Genomic DNA, 25,285 nt, shown 5'->3' with positions numbered 1-25,285 from the left:
GGGCGGGATGTAGGCGTGCGGCGCTGCTGGCTGCCGGGGGTAATAGAGTTTTGGGGTCGCACGGAATGTTGCCGGTGGAGAAGGCTCTCCCGCCATTTTTCAATAAGGATTTCATCGCTGTTGTTTTTGCTTTCGCTCGCCCCAGTCCTTTGCGCCACTCGGTATTTTCAGACCGACAACTGGAATACGAAACAGCGATTTACTCTGAGGATAGAAAGCGCGCCAGACCCCCTTTCGAGCGCGCCGCTGTCGGCTTATGCAAAGAGTCTTCATCCCCCAGCCGAGTGGAAAGTGTTCCCTCACGGACTGCACTAGCGCAGGGGAGCCGTTTCAAATTTCCCGGCACATTTGTCGTTTTTTCTTTTTCACACAAACGAGGACCATGGTACCACCGACCGCCTGAGCGAAAGACGAGCAGGCTGGAGGCTGTGCTATTCTGTGCGTGATTTCCGAGAGCCATGCAGACATATTTTGTTTTCAAGTCGGAGTTGCTTTGTGATATTTGCGTGTTCTGACGTCTGTTTGTTTTTTTTTACTTTGAGGAATTTTTGACAAGTGAATAGTAAAGTCAAGACAGTGTTTTTTTTTTTTTTTTCCCGTCTGGCTCGTCTCTCCGATGGCACCGCTCTTGGGCCGGAAGCCCTACCCGCTGGTAAAGCCGCTAGCCGAGCCGGCAGGCCCCGAAGATGAAATCTACACCGTGGAGCACACCCAGGAGGCCTTCAGGAACAAAGCGTATCCTCCCACAGTGGAAACAAAATGCGTGTGCGCCCTGTGCTGCGTTTAGAATAAGAGCGAAAAACAGAAATAAAAATGTGTGTATATATGGCAGTGTTGTATAAAGGCTAAATAAGTGTTCTTTGAGACAGATTCGTTTCACTTCCCAGGCTTTTCACCGAGAGGGGAATCCGCTGTACGCCAGATTGTTGTAGGTGCCGTGTTAAATTTCCAGTACCGAACAGAACTGCCAGTGGAAACGGCAGTCCACCGAATTGTTGTTTAGGTTCAATCTCTGTGTTTTGACAGCTGTAGGCTCTTGTATTCCTCTTTGACGCTTTAGTGACACAAGAAACCGCGCCGTGGTGAAGGGTTAGCGAGATCATGCTGTTACTGTCCAGTTTAAAAAAATAAATGCAATACAAATCACTACACGGATTTAAACCCATTAGTAGAATATACAATTGACATTGTCTTATTAATCTTGAATTATGCATCGGGCATGAATAGTTGTAATAAATGTGTTCTATTAAGACAGATGCAATAATGTGTGTGTGTGTATATATATATATATATATATATATATATATATATATATATAAAAATATAAATGTAAGATGCTTTTTTTTGTGATAGGGTATTTTATTTTAGCCAAATTAATACCAGCTACCGTTTCTCTGTTTTATTGTTGGAAGTGTTAATGTATCTCCACATGTTTGTGAAGTGTAGTGGTTTATTTTGTATCGATTAGTAACCCTGTTAAATCAGGAGACAGACGAGTGTCCTTCGTCAGTATTTTGCGATGTTGCTTTAATAGTTCAGCATACTTGTGTTTGTATGGGGGAACAAAAGCAGGAGCCCGTATTGAGCGTGCGCGGCTCTCCTCCAGGTGATGATGGTAAAGGTCACTTACCATAAGTTAGTTTCCTTTATTTTCCACAAAACGAACCTGCTTCAGTTAAGCTATATATAATATAATATATAACTTGTATTCCAGCTGTTGTGAAGCTTACCGTTAATTGGTTCCTTCCACTTGGCAATGCTGACAGCAGCCGTTTTTGTTTGTTCTTTTTAATAGAATGGTCTGTCCCACCTCTCTGGCAGGAAGTGTCTCAGTTTTTTGAATGAATAGCAAGTTATGAATTCTGGGTGATCAATTTATTTAATAGCTTACAACCCCGTGCTTCAGAAACCAGGTCTTACCAGTTAGTTTTTAATGCAAGAAACAAATGATAGGAGGCCCACAGTATGAAATAATGGATGACTTTTCCTACAAAATCTTTGATCTTTGAGGTTTTTTTTTGTTGGTGAAATGAATGTTCTTAAGTTGAGGGCTGTTATGGTTCTGGCATGTCCCGTGAGCGCACCTCCTCCCCTTAACCCGCTATTCAGACCTGGCAGCCTCAAACTGGCATTGCCGATTGTGCCAAATAGTATGGTTGTAAATGTGACATGAGGTGCAGCAGATGTCTGCTGGGGCCTAGTTTTAAACTTGTGATCTAGATTCAGGCCTCCAGACGTGTAAGGCAGGAGAACGTGGCTATTTGAGCCTGTGATGTGTCATATCTATACTGGCAACAGTCATAACTCACCCTGCCTCAACACAGCACTGCCCTGACAGCACAGAGCTGCAACAAGTGAGCAGTTGAGACCGTTTACAATTCAATGCTTTTAAGTATTGCTTTCAGTCAGATATGACTCCTGATTCTTGTGTGGTTGAACTGCTGAATTTGCTTCTTTTTCTGTAGATGTTGGTAACAGTCAAACCTGCTTTGAGACACTATTTAGTGAATATAGGTCGGTCAGTTGGAGGGGGGAAGAACTATGAGGAAAATAGACAGCACAGCACCCTGGTGTATACTGCATACAGGGCAACTGAGTGCTGAGTGTACTGCTTACACACAGCAATGGGAACACTTTCATATGCCAGCTTTATAGATATTGCTGAGGAGACCAAAGGAAAATACAAGTATTGACCTTGGTTTTTAAGGCATTACCTCTGAAAGGATGCCAAGGAAAATGACTGCAGGTGGTCAGTACTAAGTGGCTGAAACCTGAATCTGTCTATGTAGTATTACTTTCCCTTCATGTAGAGACACAAAGACCACCTGGTAAGGTAGTGTAGCAGCGCAGGTATAGAGTTGGTTAGTTGATGTGCGAGGGCTGTTGTAGTGTCCCCTTGCTTGTTTTCCTGAGCGTGTGTGTGCACAGAGATTACGAGGCTCGCTTGCAGAGGTACAGCGAGCGGATCTGGACCTGCAAGAGCACCGGCAGCAACCAGCTCACTCACAAAGAGGCCTGGGAGGAAGAGCAGGAGGTCACTGAGCTGTGAGTAACACGCTTCGAACTGCGCTCTTGTTTAAATTCTCAAATCCAGAGCTACAGGTACACCTGATGAGGAAACGTCTGTGTGTCCGCAGATTTGAATGACCACTTCCCTGTAATTGGTTTAACCAGGGGGCAGCTTCAAGTTGTTTATTGACCCTCCTCCTAACCCCAAGGTTCCTCCTCCATGACTCTTTTTATGATCGCCACCTATAAAGAGTCTTGAGCTAGCATTTTATTACCGGCAGTTCCTTACCTGATTTCGTTCCTCTGTGTGAGTGCCAAGAAGTTTTGAGTCTGTGCAGTAATTGCAGAATTCAGAGAAACTAACGGAATTAGACACCCGAGACCATTACCACAAAATCAGTGTAAACAAACAATATTTACATATTATAAAAATTACATTGAAATAAGTGTTTGTATGACAAGAGGCTTCAAGAAACACGCGTCATGGGACGCATGAAAACTTTTTGCACCTCTCAGCCACCGTACATGAGCGTGATTTTAACTGTAAAGCGCAGCCTCACGTGCCACTTCACCTGCTAGTTACCGTTGTCGCTTGGGTGGGGAAAACGACTACCTGCAAGTCATTCTGAGCAGATAGTACTGCAGAGTGTAGGTGCTGCTTTTTTCTCCAAAGTTCTCGGAGATATTAAGTGCAAATCAAAATATTTAGGCTTTTATTTACATTGTCATTAGTTATTAATGAAAACATTACATCTATTTTGAAATGTTATAGTTCAGCTTGTGTTGAAGAGACTACTAAAAAAGCCTACATTATAATTTTTTTAAATTTTTACTATGTTCTTAGTTTGTTTCTATTACATTGTGCCAATTTGTACCTGTTTTTCTGAAAGCACTTTGATTAAAACCGTTTAGAAAGGTGTTTTTTTGTCATTTTTTTCATGCATTTCTAGCTTCATCATTGCTGTCAATGTATCAAACACTTGTGGTTATAAAAACAAACTAACAGATTACAGATTTTTAAAACCGAAAAATCGAAAATCAGGAAAAAATAAATCAGAAAATTCAAAATAAACCGGATTTCATAGGGCCCTAAATAATCTGCTGTGTTTGAGTCCAGTTACGCAGGAGAAGAACGTGATTATTTAAACAATGCTTTTGAGTTGTTCACGCCACTTTCATAATCAAAGTGAAATGTATTAAATAGCTTTTTCACCCCTAAATAAAAAAAATAAAAATAGTAAAGTATAATCGTGTGCAGGTGGTGGCTGTGGGGAATTCTTTGGCAAATCAACTTATCCATTGGTCAAGTAAGGAAAAAACATGTACTTCTTCATCCTTTTCTTCCATATATGAAAAAGTTTACTTTTTATTTAGCAGCAAGCTGGGTTGAAAGCACAAGCAACCCTTTGTAAATGATTTCCTTGGGTAGCACTAATGAGAGCGTGGCTGTTGTGTGCTGGCAGGCTGAAGGAGGAGTACCCTCTCTGGTTTGAGAAGCCCGTCCTGGAGATTGTCCATCACAACACCATCTCCCTGGACAAGCTGGTTGACCAAGCCTGGGTCGAGATCCTCACCAAGTATGCCGTGGATGAGGAGTGTGACTTTGAGGTAAACCGGGGACCAGGGGAGAGGGATTAGAATGATCCTCTGTGTGGGGCGCAGATGTCTAACAATGAGGTGATATAGGAGCAGACATGTTAGAAATATTGAACAAGCTTCACTCTACAATCTGAAACTCTACTTCATATTAGTAAAGTGAAGTAATATATTTTGTAGTTGATTCTTTGCAGTTTGTTTGATTTAAGTCAATGAAGCCATCCTTTCACATGTGTGTACTGTACCTGTGAAAATGCTGCTTACTGCAGTAAGTTTTGATACTGGAAGCATCCAAGTTTTATTGCCCTGCAGTAAACTGCACTCTTCCACAACAGCAGTGGACAGAGGACTTTATGTAAGGGATAAACAACGATAATCATGCCTAACGGCACTCAAACTGAATGATTTTTTTACAAATTCAACACAGAGTTGTTTGACACTTAAACATTTCTTGCTAATTTATACTTATTCGATTTAATGAGATTCAATTGATTGTAAATTGTGTAATTGCATTTGTTTTTTGCTCTCTTGTTGCGCTTCAGTTAATGTTTGTCCTCACATTGTGGGAATGTTCCTCGGAGTTTGAAATCCCACTTACAGACAAAGTGGTCTGTTGTAAGAAAAAAGCAGTGAGGACTGTGTTTTAGATGTAGAACATGAAAGTGGCATTAGAAAAATAAAACAAAAAACAAAGGAATGTGAACCAGCAACGGAAAGTCCAGTTATTGATCGTGTTAACGAACCTAAACAGAGGGAGACCTAAATACCCTTGCCAGCAATCGTTTTTTGAGAAGTACTCAGGCAACATGTAAGTGGGCTGTAAGCTTGTTTGAACAACGGTTAAACGAAAGAAATGCAAAAGCTGGGTTTATATCTGATGTCCATGTAATTGATGGAGATTTACAAAGTGATTATTTAATCGCTGCTTTTTCACCCTAAATCTGTCCAAGGAAATTCGAAATACAAATTAGAAGGGGAGGGGAGGGTGTTTATGTGGAAGTGAATGTAATTCTGATAACTTTTTTTACATTATTTTAATGTATAATTGTATTACTTTTCTTTAACAATATGAAATGCTAAACTTAAATCACAAGCCCTTTGCTAAGTGTTACATTTAAAATGTGTAATACTGTAATTAACTAATTGTTGAACTGATTGTAGCGTAATAAAATGGTATTCGCTTTTCACATTCACATTTTTGTGGATTTGTTAATCAGCACTATCTGCCCCGCACTCCCTTCTTCAAAGCCTCTTTCTTTGAAATAACCATCTACTGGCAGGTCCCTCACTCTCCTTGTGTTTTGTGCAGGTTGGGAAGGACAAGAGCCTGCGTGTGAAAGTGGTGCGGATCCACGCCCTGGAGAAGCAGGAGGATGAAGCCTCGGACAAGAAGCTGGAAGGTGCCTGCGACTCCCCCTCCAGCGACAAGGAGAACTCCAGCCAGGAGAACGAGAAGCAGGAGCCCATTGTGAAGGAGGAGAGCAGGAGGGACAGTCTCAGTGAGTACCACCAGTGGACTTCCCCAAGCTGCTGGGATGAAATGCACAATACGAAATTCAACTGAAGAGAGCAGGTTTTTACATATTCCACCAAAATAGTTCCTGCTAGAGATTTAAGATCAATTCAGTGATCGCCATTGGATTTTATTTTGCAAGCCTCAATTAAACATTCATTGAACACTGAATCTCTCTGGTGCCCCATTTGGAGTCTCATGTATATATTATATTACCAGCACATGCATGGTTTTAGTTGTAAATGAAGGCTTTCGTGAAGTCATTATTTTTCGCTAGCAATTCAATGTTTGTGTTCTTAGTGCATTCATTATTACCTGTCTGGTATTCGGTTTTAAGACATTGGTTGCATCTCTAACTACTGTATGTGTTACCCAGACAAAGGGCATCTGGCATCTACTGATGGTTGAAAGCTGATAGAATTGCTGTGGCCATTGGGGAGATTGAAATGTGGACTGTTGAACTTCAAAATAGCTCTGCTCTCTGCTCGGCGACAGAGTAAATATTTGTTTGTTCCATGTTGACTGCTCGTGTTGCCTCGCAAGCATTTAGCAGATGTTTGCAATGTAATCCATTCAGGTGACCGAGCTCGCAGATCTCCCAGGAAGCTCCCCGCCAGCCTGAAGGAAGAGAAGAAGAAATGGGCGCCACCCAAGTTCCTGCCCCACAAGTATGACGTCAGGCTGATCAATGAGGATAAGGTGAAGGGGCGATTCCCAAAGGGAGGTGTTTGTAAAGCTGGGTCTGTTGACTACGTTCCCGCTAGCCGCTCGCCACGTCGCCACAAGCGAAACGTTTTCCCTCGTGGCTCAACTGTTTTTCACCAAGTTGGCCACGGTGGTGAAGGCTTTGAAAAATGTACTTGTGTAAGACTGCCAGCACGATTACTTTCAACGTGTGCTGGTAGATGAATCAATACAGACTGTTCAGTTTGATTTCATTTCGCCCAATGAAAGCCCTTTTAACTTGTTCATTTAAAATGTGTGCCACAAACGTGTTTGGCGGGAGGACAGAGGTTCTAATTATAAACAGTCAGCGGTAGGGTTGCTGGGATTATCGTTTACTACGGTATTTTCAATATTGTATTGCTATGATATTACTAATCATATGGATTTTAAAATACCAGAGAATACGATAAAAATCAAACCGTTTGATAATCACGATAATGTCACATTGCCAATACCAAAGTGAACTGCAGATGAAAAAAAAAACAAAAAAAAAATACTACAGAATCTATCACGTCCACATTTTTAAAATCTCTTTAAAATGTGTTGAAATATATTTTGGAAATAGTAACAGAGTGGATTCGAAAGAGGAACAATTTAAAAAAAATAAACCCATTTATTATTTTAAAGAAGGATTTGTCTCGCTATGATATTGAGTTTTAATGTCAGAATCGATGCAATATTGCCGTCAGTAGTCCCAGGTGAAAGAACACAGTAAAAAAAAAAAAAAAAAAAAAGTTTTTTAAACACAGAAGTGGCTGTACAATCCTACTAATATTATGAATCACATTAGTACAAGCTTGTGTAACTAGAGCTGCGGTTGTTCAGGGAGGCATTAATATTAACATGCACTAACTACACTGTCCTACAGTGGAAAGAAAACCGCGTCACACTCAAAATAATGTAAAGGATTATGCGGTATGTGAATATCTCTGCAAACCTATTCAGAATTTAGGAAATCTGTAATGACGTTTTTTCATACGTGACTAAGTTTGTAATTTATTAAATGGAAATCAGAGTTTAAGTTACACTTTAAATATACTGTTTGTGTATTGTAAAGGGTAGGCTCTGGCATTTAAATATCTACAGTATGTAACTTGTTTACAGTATTAAGTGGCTTAAGTTTTTCCAGTGTGGCTAAAAAATGTCAAATTATTTTAGCCACAGTGACTAACTAAATAAAAGTCTTAGAGGGAACGTAGATTGGCCCAGCGAGCTAGAGGCCAGAACCCTGTACTTTGTGCAGTCGCAATTGAATACGTACCAATGTTTTAAAGTTGACTTGTTTTCCAGCAGCTTGCATCTAAGTATGCTAATGTCATGAATTAAAAGTTGGTTGTAAGAGACTCAATAGAATGATCTTAATACTCTTATTGCATATTTCAACAAATATTACATTCCAGTCAATTATATTTTTGCACACTTACATAAAGTCTTTAATTTACATAATTGTTACAGTTTTTAAGACAGACAGACAGACAGACAGGACAGAATTATTTCATCAGTTAATATGTTTTGGTTGAGGAGATGAAGCGTGTTTACAGGTTAGCCCCAGAGTCCAGTGACATGTTGGAGTATCCGACCCAAGCTCCCTGCTGACAGCCTTGTCCATGTTCTCTGTGGTTCAGATCATCAGCAGCGTTCCTGCAGAGAGCCTGTTCCGCACTGAGCGGCCCCCCAACAAGGAGATCCTGCGCTACTTCATCAGACACAACGCCCTGCGACTCGGCGCTGGGGAGAACGCCCCCTGGGTGGTGGAGGACGAGCTGGTGAAGAAATATTCCCTGCCCAGCAAGTTCAGCGACTTCCTGCTTGACCCACACAAGGTACTCGCCTCCCCTCCCCCTGACAGCACTGACCAGCGGTTCCCAAACGGCTTTTTAAGGCACTTTCTTCTAAAAGAGATGATAACATGCACATTTCACCAATGGCTTCCGAGCGCTCAAAAAACTAGTAAGAGCGCTCAAAAGCATTCAGCTACTCCTACATAAGGCTGTTCTTTGCTCTTGCTTCAAAACCGGGCCCATGGTTTCCAAAAAGACTGCAGTTTCCATTCTGGTTTGTTTTCCTCCACTGGGTCCAATGGCTGGTTTCACAGACCCTGATTCGCACTGATCTTTCAATATAGTACCTGCAACATTTCGCTGTCAAATGATGTGTTAATTGAGGTATGTGAAACCAGCCGCAAGTGGTATATAAGGATCTAGAAGGAAAAGACATTACTAATACAACAGATAGAAAAATAAATCCACTGTTTGGCTAATCCTGGTGTAATATTTTCCTGGCAGTATATGAGTCATAACCCCTCTGCTAAGCGCAAGAGCTTGGGTTCTCTGGACGGGAAGCCCTCAAAGAAGCTGAAACAAGAGGAGGGAGGTGAGGGGCAGAAAGAGAAGAGGAAGAAGAAATCCCCTCTCAGCCCCCCCCTTAGCCCCACACTATGGAATCACATGCAGGTAATTGAGGAAAGCCTCCTCCCACACACTCATAACTTGGGCCCTATTTTGAAGCAGGTGCAATAGCAAAGAGAATAAAACAGTTTTATATAGAACTAGCCTGAAACTACAAATATGTTATCTGTTGGTGTGAATCGACTGGGATTATACACCAGATCAACAATTTCACTTTCTTGATTGGGGGGGGAAGAGTGCATGTTCATATTGAGACCATTTCATAGTGAATCCACAAGGTGTCGCTGTTCATTCAATAATTGAAGGTACAGCTGAATTACGTTTTTGAATGCTTACACTGTATATGCAATAGTGTGTGAAATTTTTTTTTTGGTGCCAAACCAATATGCGTTATGTATTTTATTTGTTTGTTTTTGTGTGTAAGTGGTCCATAACTGTTCAGCAGTTAAAACATGTTATAAAGTGAATTCACTTTTGCTGCATAACATGTTAAACCCAAAATTGAACTAGTAATCCATAACTTTAAACACTTAATAGTGTCAAATGTGAATACTTAGAAACGTAATTCTATTTTTAGGAATGTCTTCAAAGTTAGGGAACATGGAGACTTGAATTTGTCATTGAATTTAAGCCAAGTAGGCAAACTTTTTCACTAATGCTTTCAAGTATGAATTCTCAGTGGTGAAATTAAACTTATTGCCTCTTATTCTTAGATGAATAAGGCAATGAATGGCACCCCCCTGAAAGTGAAGAACTCCACTGGCAACGGAGGGGAGGGAGAGATGGAGGGCGATGTGTTCATGAAAACTCCCTCCAGGAAGAGAGAGAAGAAGCTAAATGAAACCAAGCAGGGCAAAAGCAGGAAAAGCGGGGCCAAGGTCCTTAATGGGCAGAAAACACCCAAGAGAGGACTCAAGCCAGCCAAGAAGCCCAAGATGAAGCAGATGACCCTACTGGACATGGCCAAGGGCACTCCCTCCCGCAGCCCCCAGAAGAGGCTCAAGAGTGGCGGAGGGAGCACCCCCAAGCTGGGCAAGCCCCTGCCTCCCATGGCGCTCCACTTGCTGCGTTACTACAAGGAAAACAAAGGAAAGGAAGACAAGAAGAGTGCCCTGTCCTGCCTCATCACCAAGGCCGCCAAGGTGCTGTCTCCTGAGGACCGGGGCCGGCTCCCGGAGGAGCTGCGAGACCTCGTCCAGAAGCGCTGGGAGCTCCTGGAGCACAAGAGGCTCTGGGCAGCCATGAGTGAGGAGGAGAAACAGGACGTGATGCGCAAGAAGCGCGAGGAGGTCAAGGAGAAGCTGCGTGAGAAGGCCAAGGAGAGACGGGAGAAGGAGATGCTGCAGCGCCTGGAGAAGCAGCGGCGCTACGAGGACCAGGAGCTGACCGGCCGCAGCCTGCCCAACTTCAAGCTGGTGGACATGCCTGAGGGCCTGCCCAATGCACTCTTCGGCGACGTGGCCATGGTGACAGAGTTCCTGAACTGCTATGCTGGCTTGCTGATGCCGGAAGATCAGTCCCCCATCACTGCCGTGGCGCTGATGGAGGCCCTGGCTGCTGAAAAGGGCGGCTTCCTGTACCTTAACAGGGTCTTGGTGATCCTGCTCCAGACGCTGCTCCAGGACGAGCTGGCTGAGGGCTATAGTGAGCTGGACATGGTCCTCTCGGAGATCCCTCTCACCCTGCACTCCGTCTCGGAGCTAGTCCGCCTCTGTCTGCGCCCCTGGGACGCCCAGGACGAGAGCGCGCAGGGTTCCTCTGCGGGGGACCTGGGGCTGGGCGGCTTCGACGACGTGGTGAGCAACGAGTTCCTGGAAAAGCTGGAGACAGCGGAGGTCTTCGAGCTGTCCCCACAAGAGAAGGTCAGTCTCCTGGTGGCTCTGTGCCACCGCATCCTCATGACCTACTCTGTGGAGGACCACGTTGAGACCATGCAGCAGCGCTCTGCCGAGCTCTGGAAGGAGAGGCTGGCCACGCTGAAGGAGGTCAACGACCGCAAGAGGGCAGAGAAGCAGCGCCAGAAAGAGCTGATGGAAGCCAAGGCAGGAGGAGGAGGAGGAGAAGGGGTGAAGGTAGAAGGAGATGGAAATCTGACGACTGTCTCCTCCTCGGGAAAGGCAGACAAAAAGAAACAACCGGCCGGTGGAGAGAAAAAGGATCTGAACAAAGGGAAGGTGGACGCGGCTCCTGTAGATCAGGAACCCGAGGATATGATCAGCACAGTGAAGAGCAGAAGGCTGCTTTCTATCCAGGCTAAGAAAGAGAAGGAGGAACACGACCGACTGACCAAGGGTAAGAGACGAGATGGTGAGGAGTAGTAATAATACTTGCAGCACAAGCCGGTTTCTACCATGGCAATGCACACATTTCAATGCTGCATGTGCTGTAGCTAAATTGATTTGCAGGTAGGCTGGTGTTGAAACATTTATTTATGTACTGTAGTCCTGGGGCTTTGTGACCTGCAACTGGTTAAACCCCTTGAGTGACCGTTCGATTTTGCTTGTTTTTTCCCTGCAGAGCGGATGGAGAAGGAGGCAGAGGAGGAGCGGATACGCAAACAGAAAGCAGCTGCAGAGAAGGCCTTCCAGGAGGGCATCACCAAGGCGAAGCTGGTGCTGCGCCGCCTCCCGCTGGGGACTGACCGTAACCACAACAGGTGAAGTGGGGCTAGGGAACTGACTACAGCCCCAGCAGATGGGCACAGCAATCGGCAGAAATCCTGCCCTTGTGAGACTAGTTTTAATATTGACTGAGTGAGCACAGGTCAATTAAGCAGAGCTTATCTCGAGCTAAGTGAAAGTTTTTTGTGGTGTTTTTACAAAGTTTGACAGTCCCACCCAGGGGTTTCGCTGTCGCTCGTCACTCTCGTAATTTGCGAATGTTTTTTGAAAGTGACGACAAAAAAAATTGTGGAATCGTCACTAGTGCCGATCGTTTCTGTTTGTACTATAAAAAAAAATCCCTTTTGTTAAAATCACACACGACGTCTCTTTCTTCAAAAGAAGGGATCGCTAAACCATCAGCGCCTCAGCCTCTCGATTCATTGACTCTGCAACGTTCTCATCCCGTGGTAGATGATGTAAATGCAGTCAGCCAATCAGCGCCTCAGTTTAATGTTGCGTGTCAGTTACCATGGTAACCCAGACTGCTTTATGAGGCTGTGCTCGGTGCTGCTGTAACTTTCAGCCTCACATTATTCTTTGCAACCTGACAGCTTCTGCCGCTGCGCTTTCACGACTACAGAGAGTTCTGCTCAAACCTTTGCATCCGCAGTGTTCGCGCCATTGCGCCAATGCCCCGCTGAAATAAAAAATGTCCCGAATGTGAAATTCTCTTAACGCGCCCGTGTGTCCCCCTTCCCTGACCAGACGCAATCAATACCGATACGCAGTAAATGAATGCATTTTGTATTACCATGACATGTCTGGCGACAGGCTAATCTTTTTACTTGTTTGTTTACACTTGCGTTTTCATAATTAAACTCCTGTGTTTTTATTCTCCAGTCCAGTAGAATGAGCTTGCACCCTCCCTGGTTACAGTCAGTTTCACAGTAAAGCTTGGACGACAACATCAAGCTTGTTGATAACATAGCCCGGCGCAAATATAACCTTGTATCCCTGTTACACCCGACCATTACCTCTGGAAGAATAAGTAATCAGCTTCGGCAGTGACTGCTGAAATATAGGTTATTATAGTTGTGCTTAAAAATACTGTGTGCAGAAGATTTGTGAACCGAAAACGCATCATTAACTAAAAAAAAAAAGCCGACGGTAAAGTTATAAAATATGTGAAATGTATCTTTTCTATGACCAAAAATGCTAAAATTCATGGCCAAAATTATTCCGTATGTGTTTAGCACCAACTGTCTCTTGACCATTTCGTCAGTAGGCCTATCGAGCATGATAAAACGGCACTGTATATATTATTATTATTATTATTATTTATTTCTTAGCAGACGCCCTTATCCAGGGCGACTTACAATTGTTACAACATATCACATTATTTCACATTTTACAGATATCACATTATTTTTACATACAATTACCCATTTATACAGTTGGGTTATTACGGGAGCAATCTAGGTAAAGTACCTTGCTCAAGGGTACAGCAGCAGTGTCCCCCACTGGGGATTGAACCCACAACCCTCCGGTCAAGAGTCCAGAGCCCTAACCACTACTCCACACTGCTGCCCTATATATGCCTACAATACATCTTGCATTGAGAAAACACCACTGGAATCGGAAGGAAATTATTATGTAATATACAGTTCACGTGCAGCATGGTTTTGTTAAGTAGCATTTTCAAAACCATATCATTATGTGCAATATTAAAATAAGTTAAAAACCTAACAAATCCACAAAACCAAAGAAATACATAGTGTATATTTGACATTTTATTTGTAGTGTTCTGTGTAACACGGGCCTATCGTTTAACCTGAAGCAGATATACGCGTTTATCATATTATCAACAACACCAACGCGTGTTGTAAAAATAAAGCAACAATTGTTTTGAAAACTGTCCAAAATATTTACTTGGTGGCCAAGAATGAAAAATGTCAATCAACGTTTAGTCGCTAACACCAGACTGACGCGCTGTGACAGCGTTCAGTGCACACACGACTAATTTACATAGTAAATATGTACATTTTAAATAAGCCCTGTTGTTTAAATGTAATATAAACAGTTGGGCTGATACTGCAGTCTATCTGTCTGGGATTTAAAAAACTAAAAGCCTAGTCTTTAACTCATTTTATTTCCTGTGTGCGTTCATGCCTGAAAGTCGATATTTATTTGTTTCAATGACTCGATTAAAGTTTATTGTAACTTAAGTATTATTGATTAATTTAAAAATACAGAATGTATGGCCAGTCTTCTTTTCTATAACTTTATCATCAATATAAATACATGATTGCGGTAAACTTGTGCGCGCGAATCAAAAACAAACAAAACTGTTAGCCAATACTGTAAAATGTCGCAGAAGAAAATCCACTTGTTTTTTCAGCAAGAGTGAAATAGAACAAACAGAACAACACGTTGTAGAAAATGAAGACTTGGATTCGGAACACCAGACAAAAAGAACAAACAAAGCTCACATGCGTCAGATAAAAGAAAAAGAAAACAAGCAGCAAAGTTTCAGCCTTATTGCAAAACTCTGTTTCCATGGGTTGTATATAATATTCTAACAAGGTTTTTTTTTTCTTTTTATTATAAAAAGACATACATGGTATAAGTAATTCATAATGCATTCTGTGTCTGTATGTAGCTTTTCAGGGCAAAAAAATCTGGTTCTTGAGTTTTAATGTTCTAAAACTTTACAACTGTAAATTACCAATGTATTTAAACTGTAGAGCATTATTAAAATGGTTTAATTAAATAATTGTTTTGGTCAATACAGTGATTTAAGGTATAACATAAAAAAACAGGATTCATAACACCCTTGAAGACTTGAGCTGTGCGCCAGTAGTGACTACTGAATATCTGGAGTGACTAATGTTTTTAGAAAGTATTAGTCACTAGTGACTACAAAAATTTAGAACCCAGGGGAAACCCTGGTCCCACCTATCTTCTTTAGACCCAGCTTAATGTTTATGTGTGTTTTTTGTGGGGGGTGGGGGGGGGGGGGAGTATCTTAACACTTTTCTAGGTGCTATGTATGTGCATAATTTGAAGCGTGTACCAAAATGTACCTGAGTCATTGCAGACAGCACTATATTTACAGGGGTTTGGTTTGCATTGTAGGTACTGGCTGTTCTCAGATGTAGTCCCAGGGCTGTACATTGAGAAGGGCTGGGTGCATGACAGCATTGACTACAGCTTCACACTGCCCCCGAAGAAAAAGGAGGAACAGGATCCAGAATGTGAGAATTTCCATCAGTCTATCACAACACCTAATTCCACCCAGCTGTGCAAGGAGGAGCCTATTGAAAATGTTGATGTTGCATCTGTTGCACTATCCTACAGTGTTAATTTAAACAAAAAAGAAAGTTTAATTTGTTTTGATCATTTGACCAATATATAAAGATTAGAAGTTCAGGAAGCTGTAAAATATGGACTGCCTCAAATTCTACATGAATAGCAGTTATTGAGCGAGTCCCAGGAATGAATGATAGGGGTCTTTTAGGGTCAGGATTGAGGTGTCTGTGCAGAACTATAGCAGAAACTCATCTGACAGCACTGGTATCTCAGGCAAGTGCCATTTTTGCCAATGAGATTTTAAGGAGTAAGATTTTGACAAGCAAATTAAACGAAACATACAATGTATTAGACCTTGCTTGCTTCTTGTGCCAGTGCTACCACTGGTTGAGTGTGTGTTTTTGTTTTGGTAGATAAACCAGATGGAGGTGGAGGAGGGGACAACTGCCTGAACGAGAGCGGCCAGCATAATGGAGCTGAACTCTGTATAGAAACAACCGTTCCCAAACAAGGACAGAACCTGTGGTATTGTACCGTGTTTTTCTTGTTTTAAAGCGATTTATGACACAGACAAACTGAACACTCTTGATCTTCACAGTGCAAAAATGCATCCATTACCAGCCCCCTGCGTAGGGCAAGCAGTCCTTGGTGTATTTCAGGCTGTCCTGGGAACCGCTCATCCAGTTGTGAGGAGTCTTGGTTTGAACATTATTTAACACTTTCTTTAAATACCCCGTGACTAAAAAATAAGTTATATTTTCTTTCTCTTCTGGTCATATAGCTGTTCGGGACAATCCCCACAATACTTTGTAATCGGTCATTTGCGTGTCTGCTTCTCTCTGAATTTTTCATCCTTTCTGTGACCCTTGGTCTGGGTTGGCTCCTGTATTCTGTGGGAACATGGCGAGGCTGCATCCCACTCCAGCAGCGCCTGTGCCAGGGACACACTCCAGCGATTTCACAGTGCTGTTACTGGCACTTCCCCGCTCTGCTGTTTCTAGACATGCTGATGTCATTCCAGTCTGTGATATTTAAAGAGCTCTCTCCCATTTTTTACTGTAATGTAGTGGTTTACTTAAAGAAAACCAACTGAAACATTAAACACACGATAGGAGGAGTGGGAAATCACTAGTGCCCTAAGCTCAATTCGGACCGAGGCTGGATCCTCAAAACATACAGTGCAGGGAAGGATACTTTTAATGGAATGTGCAGTAGAACCCCAGAGTTACGAACAGACCAGTCTGCCGAACCCCCCACTTTCAACCAGAAGTATGCGATCACTCAACCATGCGTGCAATGCAACCACATAGGAGCTCCTATAAGCAGCGTGCTGGTCACATTACTGTGTATCCAGAAAGGTGAGGTACATTTCAAAGCAAGTACAGGAACATTTTCAATACAATTTCACTAGGAACATTTTAGTTTTAAACAAAGCTGTGTTTTTTTTTTCTTCAAGCCAAAGGAGGCAAACTGCACAAATGCGTTTTGTTTAAAACAAGCACAACGTTATCCCAGGTTTTCCTGGATGTTTAAATTTGTATTTTTGCTACAGTTACGATTTCAATGGTAACTTAAATGTAGCCTTTTTTTCCCTTTATATTAGTTTTAAAGACTTGAGCCATAACCGTGAGTATTGTATTACTGTACTCTATCCTTGGATTTGTCAGATTGAGGGTGTAGACAGCAGGTGTCCACATTTAATAAAACCATTGAAAACTCAGTTTTCAGAGTTAAGAACATTTCAGAGTTACGAACAACCTCTATTCCACAGGTGTTCATAACTCTGAGGTTGTACTGTATGTTTTGACAAGACCATGAAATAGAACTCAAATCCATAGTCAGATTTTACTCTGGTTCACCCAACACAATGGCTCTAATACGTTCTACTTCAGACAACCTTTAATGATATCCAATACCACTCAAACAAATATTGAAATGCATACAGATGTTTATCTGTAGCCATTGTTTACAGTAGGTGTGTAATGTGTTTGTTATGCGACCCCCCCCCCCCCCCCCCACACACACACTCTGAAGACTCTGAAGACCGCTGTTGTAACGCACCCTTTTCTGTCTGTCAGGTTCCTGTGTGACACCCCAAAGGAGCTGGAGGAGCTGCTGGAGAGCCTGCACTCGCAGGGGGCCAGGGAGAGTGAGCTCAAGTATCGCCTGCAGAACAAGTAAGCACCTGCCTGGCTCAGCAATACAAGACATTCACTTAGTGCTAAAGAAATCCCCTAAGCAGTTTCGACAGGCTTTCTCCTGCCTAGCTAGCCCAGATGTCCTCCTAGTCGCAGTAACAGGGATGCAGAGTGCTCCACTTGCTGTTTCATAACATTCTAGGTGTGGCTCTGTGTCTCTGTCCAGGCCAGTGAGCAAAGGTGGGAGGGGACAGAGGGTCAAACTCAATTTAAAATAAATAAATAGGTAAATAAAATGAATTGCTTTTCATTGACGTTGCTTGTGTGTATCACATCAGGTACCAGGATGTCTTGCATTCGCTCTACCTGGCCCGCAAGCCCAACCCGGGGCTGAAGGCCTGCGACGGCCACCAGGAGCTGCTCAAGTTCCTGCGCAGTGACATCATAGAGGTGGCATCGCGGCTGCAGAAAGGCGGGCTGGGATACATGGACGACATCACAGAGTTCGAGGAGAGGGTGAGACAAAGGCTATGCCCACGCTACATAACGGATCGTGAGAATCGTACTCAAAGCTCAAAGCACCCACACTGAAGTACCGTTTCATGCTTAATACATACAAGCACTAATACAATAGTTAGATTACAGTACTTAGCAGCGCAATGGACAGTGGGACTTAATACAATAATATCCCACCACGTATTTTATGTTCACAACCACTCACAGATGACACAGCGCTGCTTCGCATGAACGTTTTATCATAAATGCATGCGGTTCTTTTTGAGCTCAAGTTTTCCTTGAATGGTTTCATCGCTGCAGATATCAGTAAGTGCCTTGATTTTGGCATCTGACCACGTCACTCCATAATCCACCGTTTTACAGCATAAGCCTCACTGTGCACAGTGAAGCTGTATTGACAGTTCTCAGCTCCTTCAGACGCCTGTTCTGAATATTTGTCCATGCAGCAAACTGTCAAAGAGCATTTTGGTATATTGGAGAATACAGAAAAAGATGTTTGGTATTACACCGTCCACACTTCTGACAAACAGCACTAATTAAATGCAATCTAATTTAGAACCAAACTCGAGACTACCCCCTTGAGGTGGTCTGGAGTCCGTATTAAACGCTGTGTAGTGTAGATGCTAACCGTGTTTGGCACTGTTAAACCGATTTTAGAAGCAACTAATACGGTTTAAAGGCATAGTGTAGCCAGGGCCAAAGTCAATGGATGGACAGATAGTGTGGGTTGGAGGGGTAGGAGGATGAAGGGTTGGGCAGGCTTGGGGTGAAGTATGAAATAAGATCGATACCGTGCTAGGAAGGCATGTCCAAGTTTTGATTTTACAATAATAAAAAAAAAAAACTCTTAAATTTAAATTGATTTAACACATGTATCGGTAGCAAGTAAAGAGAATGAAGCGCTTCTTTTTCACCTGTGGTGTGTGTCGGTCCCCGGCAGGTGCGCTCTCTGGAGAAGCTGAAGGATTTCGGGGAGTGTGTGATCCCCCTGCAGGAGTGCGTCATCAAGAAGTTCCTCCAGGGCTTCATGGCACCCAAGCAGCAGAAGAGGAGGAAGCAGGAGGAGAGCAGCAGCAAGGCAGAGGAGATAGACGAGGACAAGAAGATGGCAGAGGAGGCAAGGGTATGAATTATAAAACAATTATAAAAGCGCTTCAACACTTGAAGCCATTCTACGACGTATGTGTGTCCTATATGGAGGGCAACAGCTTGGCTTTGGAAGCAGCATAGATACTATGAAGGAATATTAGTACAGGGTGGTTGTGAAGTCCGTTGATCATTTTGCAGTTATGCTGTAGAAAACCAAAGTAATCTACCCATTGCTGTGTAATGTGTTTATGACCTCACACCACTGTAACTGTTTCAGTCCATTCCAGTCTGGGACCCTGTCCCAACCATGACCTTATTTGAAACTGATCTTTTCATTGTTTAGTTGAACCAAAGTGTTTAATTTAGTAATTAAGGACCTGGTTGGAACAAGGTTCTGGTTTGGTATGGACTGAGAGAGGCACAAGTGACTACCCCCCCCCACCCCTCCCTGCTCTCTAGCAGTAAGCTGTATTGGCCTGTAGGAGCCAGCCTGAGGTGGGACTGACCGCTCTGCTCTGCTCTCTCCGCAGGTGGCCTCTGCAGTGGAGAAGTGGAAGACTATGATCCGGGAAGCCCAGACCTTCTCCCGGATGCACGCTCTCCTGGGAATGCTGGACGCCTGCATTAAGTGGGACATGTCGGCTGAGAACGCGCGCTGCAAGGTGTGCAGGCGGAAAGGTGAGGCTGGTTTTGGGAAGAGGGTTGGGTAGTAGGCTGCATGTATGTTTTAGGGATGTCCAGGTATATCATGGTATACATTTCCCTGGTTTCGATACCCCGATCGTTTTTCGTACCGCGGTTGAGTTCACAGTTTACCGTAGTATGCAAAAGTAGTTTTGTGTTTCTGTCCCTACTGTCTCCTAATTGGTGCTTGCTGCTTTGGAGCTTGATCACAATAAACAGTGGGAGCCATTGCCAGTCAAACAACATGTGCTGCGAGGTGTCAGATTGCGTATAGAGCGAAATTAAAAAACAAGGTGTCAGATGGCAGTGAACACTGTAGAAATGAGACGCCACGTGGTACCCTGGGATAGTGTTGTACCACAATTTCTTGTTCATTTTACATCATGAGTATCATGATGTAAAATGTCTTATGGACCTCAGATAACAAGAAGTTAAAAAAATCAATAAAATAAAGCACTGTAAAGTGTAGAAGAAAAGTTAGATATACAGGCTTAGCAGCATAACTTGTTTTATTATTTTGTTTTATTAGAAAATTCTTCCTAATAAAATCTACAGTAATATGTTTGTTTTTTCATAGCTCTGCTGCTGCGTTTTATTTTTCACAAACAAACAGGGTAGTTGAAGATGGAAAACAAGTGTGCAGGATTTGGGTTGAAGCTTGATTTTAACCTTGTCGCCGACAGAGAATAACACCTGTCATAGTAGAGCAAAACTAAATCAGGTACTCTTAGTCTAACTGTATCAGTTGTGATGAGAAATAACAAACCTCACATTCTTTAAAACGGACCTAACCAACCTCCGCTTCATTTCAAAGCCATATATATTATAGAAAACTGGGAGCAGAATGTGTAACGAATGCTAGTGCTGCAGTACAATCCCATGATCTCACTGGCTTTCCTGCTCAGTTAGAGAAGCGATCGTGCCAGAACCTAATGCACTTGTGTTCACTGAAGCAAATCCTATTTCTTAGTGTTTACAAACTAAACTGACGTATCCCTTTTTATCATTTTATTTGTCTTTTTTTTTGCGCCAGTATGAATTAACAATTTGGAACTTTTTGCTTAAGTATTTTAACAAAATATTCACTGTGTAATTAGGAAGAAAACAAGATCAAATGTAATATAGTAGTAACTTTTACTGAAGCAAAGATATATTGAATAATATTTGATGACTGTTTAAAGCTGATAAGAATGTATGAGGGTGCATGTAACTAAGAGCACTTCAATTAACACAAAGCTTATTTCTGTTTTAAAGGGTTGAAACCCCTTTCCTTTTACAAAAATGTTGCAAAAGAAGCTTTTTGAAAATTCAAAAGTTCATGTATTTTGTAGTTGTAGAGAGAAGGGAAAGTACTTCAACTAAAACCCAGAAAAAGCAGATACAACACATACAGCTGTTTAAAGTGACATAGTTTTATATGAAACAGGACCTTCTTAAACATGTTAATGGCTTTTATACGTATAATCAAATTTAATTTTAATGTACATTTTATATGACAATTTTTTTGAAGGTTATCAATGTCAGTTTAATACTGTGACATCTCTAATGTTAGCCCTCCTTGCTATTTTCTAGAAACATATTTTTAAAGTTGTTGTCTGAAATCTGCAATGGTAACCGCCATGGGGATTTCCTCTGAACCCTGTAATAATTTTCTTAAAGCGTCCCAGCTATATTGGGACCGGAAGGTTTTCCAGGGAGAGTGTGTAGTGCAATATTAGTTTAAGCCAGTAGGGGGTGCAGGGGAGCTGTGCTGGCAGGTGCAGTACCAGGCCAGAGCTCTATTACAGGGTGCCCTTTAACCTCTCATTGCTGTGTGTGAAACCTCAGGCTCTCGTCTCTGGTTACAGCACGAGGTCTCTCTCTCTGCCAAGCTGGCAGCCTTCCTGGCACAGATAACAGGGATTCCTTCGCAGCCCCCACCGTCAACTTTAATTAAGGACCCGAACTTTTGATTTCAGCAGCTCAGCGGCTGTGTAATATAGCAAGGAGATTGCAGTGAGAGTTGACATCTTATTTGTGGGTTTTATTTGTTTGTTTAAAATATTCCCCCTTTAGAAGTAAGTTACACAAGCGCAGTGTTCCCCCACCCCTGGTGCTCCTCCCTGGGGTGGAATTCAACAGTTCAGTGCAGCACAGGAGTTACAGAGAGACAGCGAGCAGCATTGCTGTGGTTCTGCTCAAACCCGCTACCTCAGTTCAGGCTTCTGCAAGTTAGGGCTGTCGGTTTATTTTTAGATTTGGTTTAATGAAACATTTTAAGGCTGTATTCATTCAAGTGTGTTTTTACTTGGGGGTTATACACATGCACATTTGAGTTGCTTGGTGGAAAAAATGGCTTTCAACTATTCATAATACATCATGAACTACTGAATGTAGCTATATGTGGCTACATAGAGTGTAAGAGCCGCTCTTTCTTTTCTTTTTTTTTTTTAAATAAACTAAATGTTTGTAACCAATCCAAAAAAAAATCCCAGCTATGTACCTACTGAACAGCATTTCTAATAAGGAAGGGCAGATAAAATGGTATTTCAGGAGGAATTGGTCCAGTGGTTAAAGGAGGCTGTGTGGTCCAGTGGTTAAAGAAAAGGGCTTGTAACCAAGAGATCCCCGGTTCAAATCCCACCTCAGCCACTGACTCATTGTGTGACCCTGAGCAAGTCACTTCACCTCCTTGTGCTCTGTCTTTCAGGTGAGAGTAGTTGTAAGTGACTCTGCAGCTGATGCATAGTTCACACACCCTAGTCTCTGTAAGTCGCCTTGGATAAAGGTGTCTGCTAAATAAACAAATAATAATAATAATAATTCAGTAAAGAAATGTAGAAAAGTAGATTAGATAACTACACTTTAAGGGTCATGATGTATGTCAGGGCTCACTTCAGTGTAATAATTTTAGCACATGATCAGTCATTATGCATGGCTATTTAGAGTGTACTAAAAGCACTGAGTAATTATTTGCAGGGATGCTGTGAGTCAAGGTGAACACCAGTTAGCAGTAGCACCCAAAGACCCTGCTTTGGGATGATTAAGTCAGGTAACTTCAGCAAAGGGGCTCAGATTCACCAGGCTGGACGAGAAGCCTCCCTGCCCACTCTTTGTTCGAGGTGGAACTGAAAAGGGCAGATTTCTTTGTTTTGTTTTTGACTGGATCAGGGAGTAAGCGGGTAAAAGTGGTGTAAAATACAAGCTTTGGAAATTGGGGCCCAATGTCTGTGTTTAATGTTTACATTAAGTTTTTAAAAAGGCAAGATTATTCTCTTGGATTGTCTCGTCTGATTAGATACAGTAGTTGCCTTATTTTGCACCTGCCAAAGGGAGCTCAAGAGTGACAGACCAGCTTTGTATAGCTGCACTGAATAAATAAGTTGTCCAGAAAGCACCTGGTATGGGTTAACGTTGTCTCCCCCTCTCCATCTCCTCCCTGCCTGTCCCCTCCAGGTGAAGATGACAAGCTGATCCTGTGTGATGAGTGTAACAAGGCCTTCCATCTGTTCTGTCTGAGGCCGGCTCTCTACTCCATCCCTGACGGGGAGTGGCTGTGTCCGTCCTGCCAGCCCGCTATCGCTCGCCGCTGCTCTCGGGGCAGGTAGGGACTCGGTGCCTCTCCGCTGAGTATGCAGAGATCCTGACTGAAGTGCACAGGCATGGAAATAGCCTGTTCATTTATTATTATCTTTGCTCTGTGGCTTTATTAAGCTCTGGAATGGCACAAACTGCTCTGCAATAGGAATCCTGTTGTGAACTCTGCTGCAGATCAGATTCACACTGGAGCACCTGCCAGTCGAACCTTTCCTTGTCCCGTGCAAGCTTCTGTGACCAGGACATTTATTCCAATTCTATTCATCCCTTTTAAAAATCTCTAGGTACTTCCAGTGGCAGCCAGTCCCAGTATACCCTCTGCAATGGTAGGGTTCTAGCTTGGAAAGAAAAGTCAAAATAAAAAATACTACCTTCAAGTATTAGTTTTTTATACTAATAAAATTACTATCTTTGAGGGCTGTTTGACTTGCACGGTTTTGTCTCAGTTTTAAAAAAACATACAATATTATTTTTTACAAATTGTCCATGGCCATGAATTATTAGACCATGCTGCTTTTTTGTGAGTGGAGATGAGATTGGGTTGATGGTGGGGTGTCTGTCTGTGCAGGAACTACAATGAGGACACGAGTGAGGAGGAGGAAGAGGATGAGGAGGAGGAAGACGACTCAGAGGAGGAAGACTCTGAGTCTGATGAAGATTTCAAGGTGGCTGGGCTGAGTTGTAAGTACTGTTCGACAGACCTGTGACCTGGGCATACTCTAAAAGTGCCATCCATATTACCAGGATGATAAACGGGCTGCTGCTGGTGAAAAGGATCGTCTTTCCAGCTCCTTCTCTGCTTACCGAGAAGGTCCGGGTCGGGGTGTTTAATGGGGGTGCTAATGTAACAAAGGGGCCGCCGTGACACGGGCAGGCTAAACCCCTGTAAAGAGCTGACAAGCAGACTGACTAATGTGGAAACCTGGCTTGTCCATCCCCACTCTGTGTCTCACAGGGGCTGTTCACGCCTGTGCAGGGCTGTAACCCAATACCACCCTTCGCAAAGACTGACCCTTTATGGAGTTTTAGCAGCATCGACCCTCTTCCTACTGGGTGGGCTTTGATGCAAACTCCTGTAAGGTTAGCCACTCTGGTGTGGGGGGGTAAGTGAGGGAGGAAAAAGTGAAGTCATTTAAACAGGCAGCAGAGAGCAACTGCTTGAATTGCTTGCTTGGGAAGTGGTCTGTGAGCAAGAGAGAGAGGCGAATGTGATGGTAAATATTTCTGTTGAGAGAGAAATGTTTGAAACGTATTCAGGAAATGCACTTTGTTTTATTTTGTCTATTTATTTATTTTTTTCTGTTGAGCCACAACGTTGGAATTCTGGCAAGGAGCAGATTATGCAGCTCAATGGCCCGTTGACTTAATCCTATGCTATTGATCTATCCACTTGAGCCGCTAGCACCAGCTACCTTCCACAGTGCAGCCCAACACTGAAACTAAAGCATAGTGGTTTGCCCCCGAGTATCTCCCTGTGAAATTTTGGTCTGTTCCAAATCAAATTCACTGTGTTTCATCCTTCAGTCCGGTGGGGACGGGGGACTGTACAGAAGCTTTCTATAATGTACAAAGCTCGGAATCCATTCTGTAGTGACGGTCTGTGTCGCCTGTAAGGATCCAGGTGACAGTAAGCTCAGTGATGATGTGTGTGTTTTGTGTGCGTCTGTTTGCAGTGAGGCCTCGGAAAGGTGCTAAGGGTAAACAGTCTGCATCTTCATGGTCGCAAAAGCAGGGAGGAAAACAGGTTACCAAGAAAAATTCCCCACAAAACTCCAAGAGCAGCAGGCAAAAGGTGAACCCGGGCATCCCTGCTGACATCGAGGAACTGGTAAGACACCACAGCTTCCACTGAGATCCCCAGGACAGTCCTGTGTTTCACAAAAGTTTCATTGGAGACTAGAAGAAATGTTGAATGTCAGCTAGATGTGACATCTCGGAAGGGAAGAAACCCAGACGTTTCTTGGCTCAAAACTTATAGAAATGAATTGGGAGGGGTTATTCATCACACAAGAATTTCCTTGGACCTTTTGCCCGGGAGTGCATTAGTGAAAGGCATTTCTGGGGCTTGCTTCTGCTGCAGTCAAACTTTGAGAGAATGTGTCCCCTGACTGAACAGGT

General features: G+C 42.9%; 1 protein-coding gene across 2 annotated transcripts in view; it reads left to right on the top strand.

The window, feature by feature from the left end:
• The first annotated feature begins 24 nt into the window (after positions 1 to 24).
• LOC117430716 (tyrosine-protein kinase BAZ1B-like) overlaps positions 25 to 25,285 on the top strand; it is a 29,119-nt gene continuing 3,858 nt past the window's right edge. Inside the window, exons 1-18 of one of the 2 annotated variants that reach the window (XM_059000755.1) lie at positions 25 to 735; positions 2,929 to 3,045; positions 4,473 to 4,617; positions 5,915 to 6,104; positions 6,696 to 6,817; positions 8,470 to 8,667; positions 9,130 to 9,297; positions 9,966 to 11,544; positions 11,770 to 11,908; positions 14,991 to 15,109; positions 15,578 to 15,689; positions 17,243 to 17,341; positions 17,641 to 17,818; positions 18,759 to 18,941; positions 19,438 to 19,585; positions 23,027 to 23,174; positions 23,736 to 23,848; positions 24,841 to 24,995. In XM_059000755.1, coding sequence (XP_058856738.1) covers positions 617 to 735; positions 2,929 to 3,045; positions 4,473 to 4,617; positions 5,915 to 6,104; positions 6,696 to 6,817; positions 8,470 to 8,667; positions 9,130 to 9,297; positions 9,966 to 11,544; positions 11,770 to 11,908; positions 14,991 to 15,109; positions 15,578 to 15,689; positions 17,243 to 17,341; positions 17,641 to 17,818; positions 18,759 to 18,941; positions 19,438 to 19,585; positions 23,027 to 23,174; positions 23,736 to 23,848; positions 24,841 to 24,995 — 4,032 coding nt within the window. In that variant the 5' untranslated portion in view covers positions 25 to 616. The remainder of the gene's footprint in view (positions 736 to 2,928; positions 3,046 to 4,472; positions 4,618 to 5,914; positions 6,105 to 6,695; positions 6,818 to 8,469; positions 8,668 to 9,129; positions 9,298 to 9,965; positions 11,545 to 11,769; positions 11,909 to 14,990; positions 15,110 to 15,577; positions 15,690 to 17,242; positions 17,342 to 17,640; positions 17,819 to 18,758; positions 18,942 to 19,437; positions 19,586 to 23,026; positions 23,175 to 23,735; positions 23,849 to 24,840; positions 24,996 to 25,285) is intronic. The other variant, XM_059000756.1, reaches the window with a different exon arrangement.

Source organism: Acipenser ruthenus, chromosome 26 (genome assembly GCF_902713425.1).
Source record: "Acipenser ruthenus chromosome 26, fAciRut3.2 maternal haplotype, whole genome shotgun sequence".
Classification (NCBI taxonomy): domain Eukaryota; kingdom Metazoa; phylum Chordata; class Actinopteri; order Acipenseriformes; family Acipenseridae; genus Acipenser; species Acipenser ruthenus.
The sequence above is the reverse complement of the archived record's forward strand: the minus strand, read 5'-3'. Positions and strand labels throughout refer to the sequence as shown.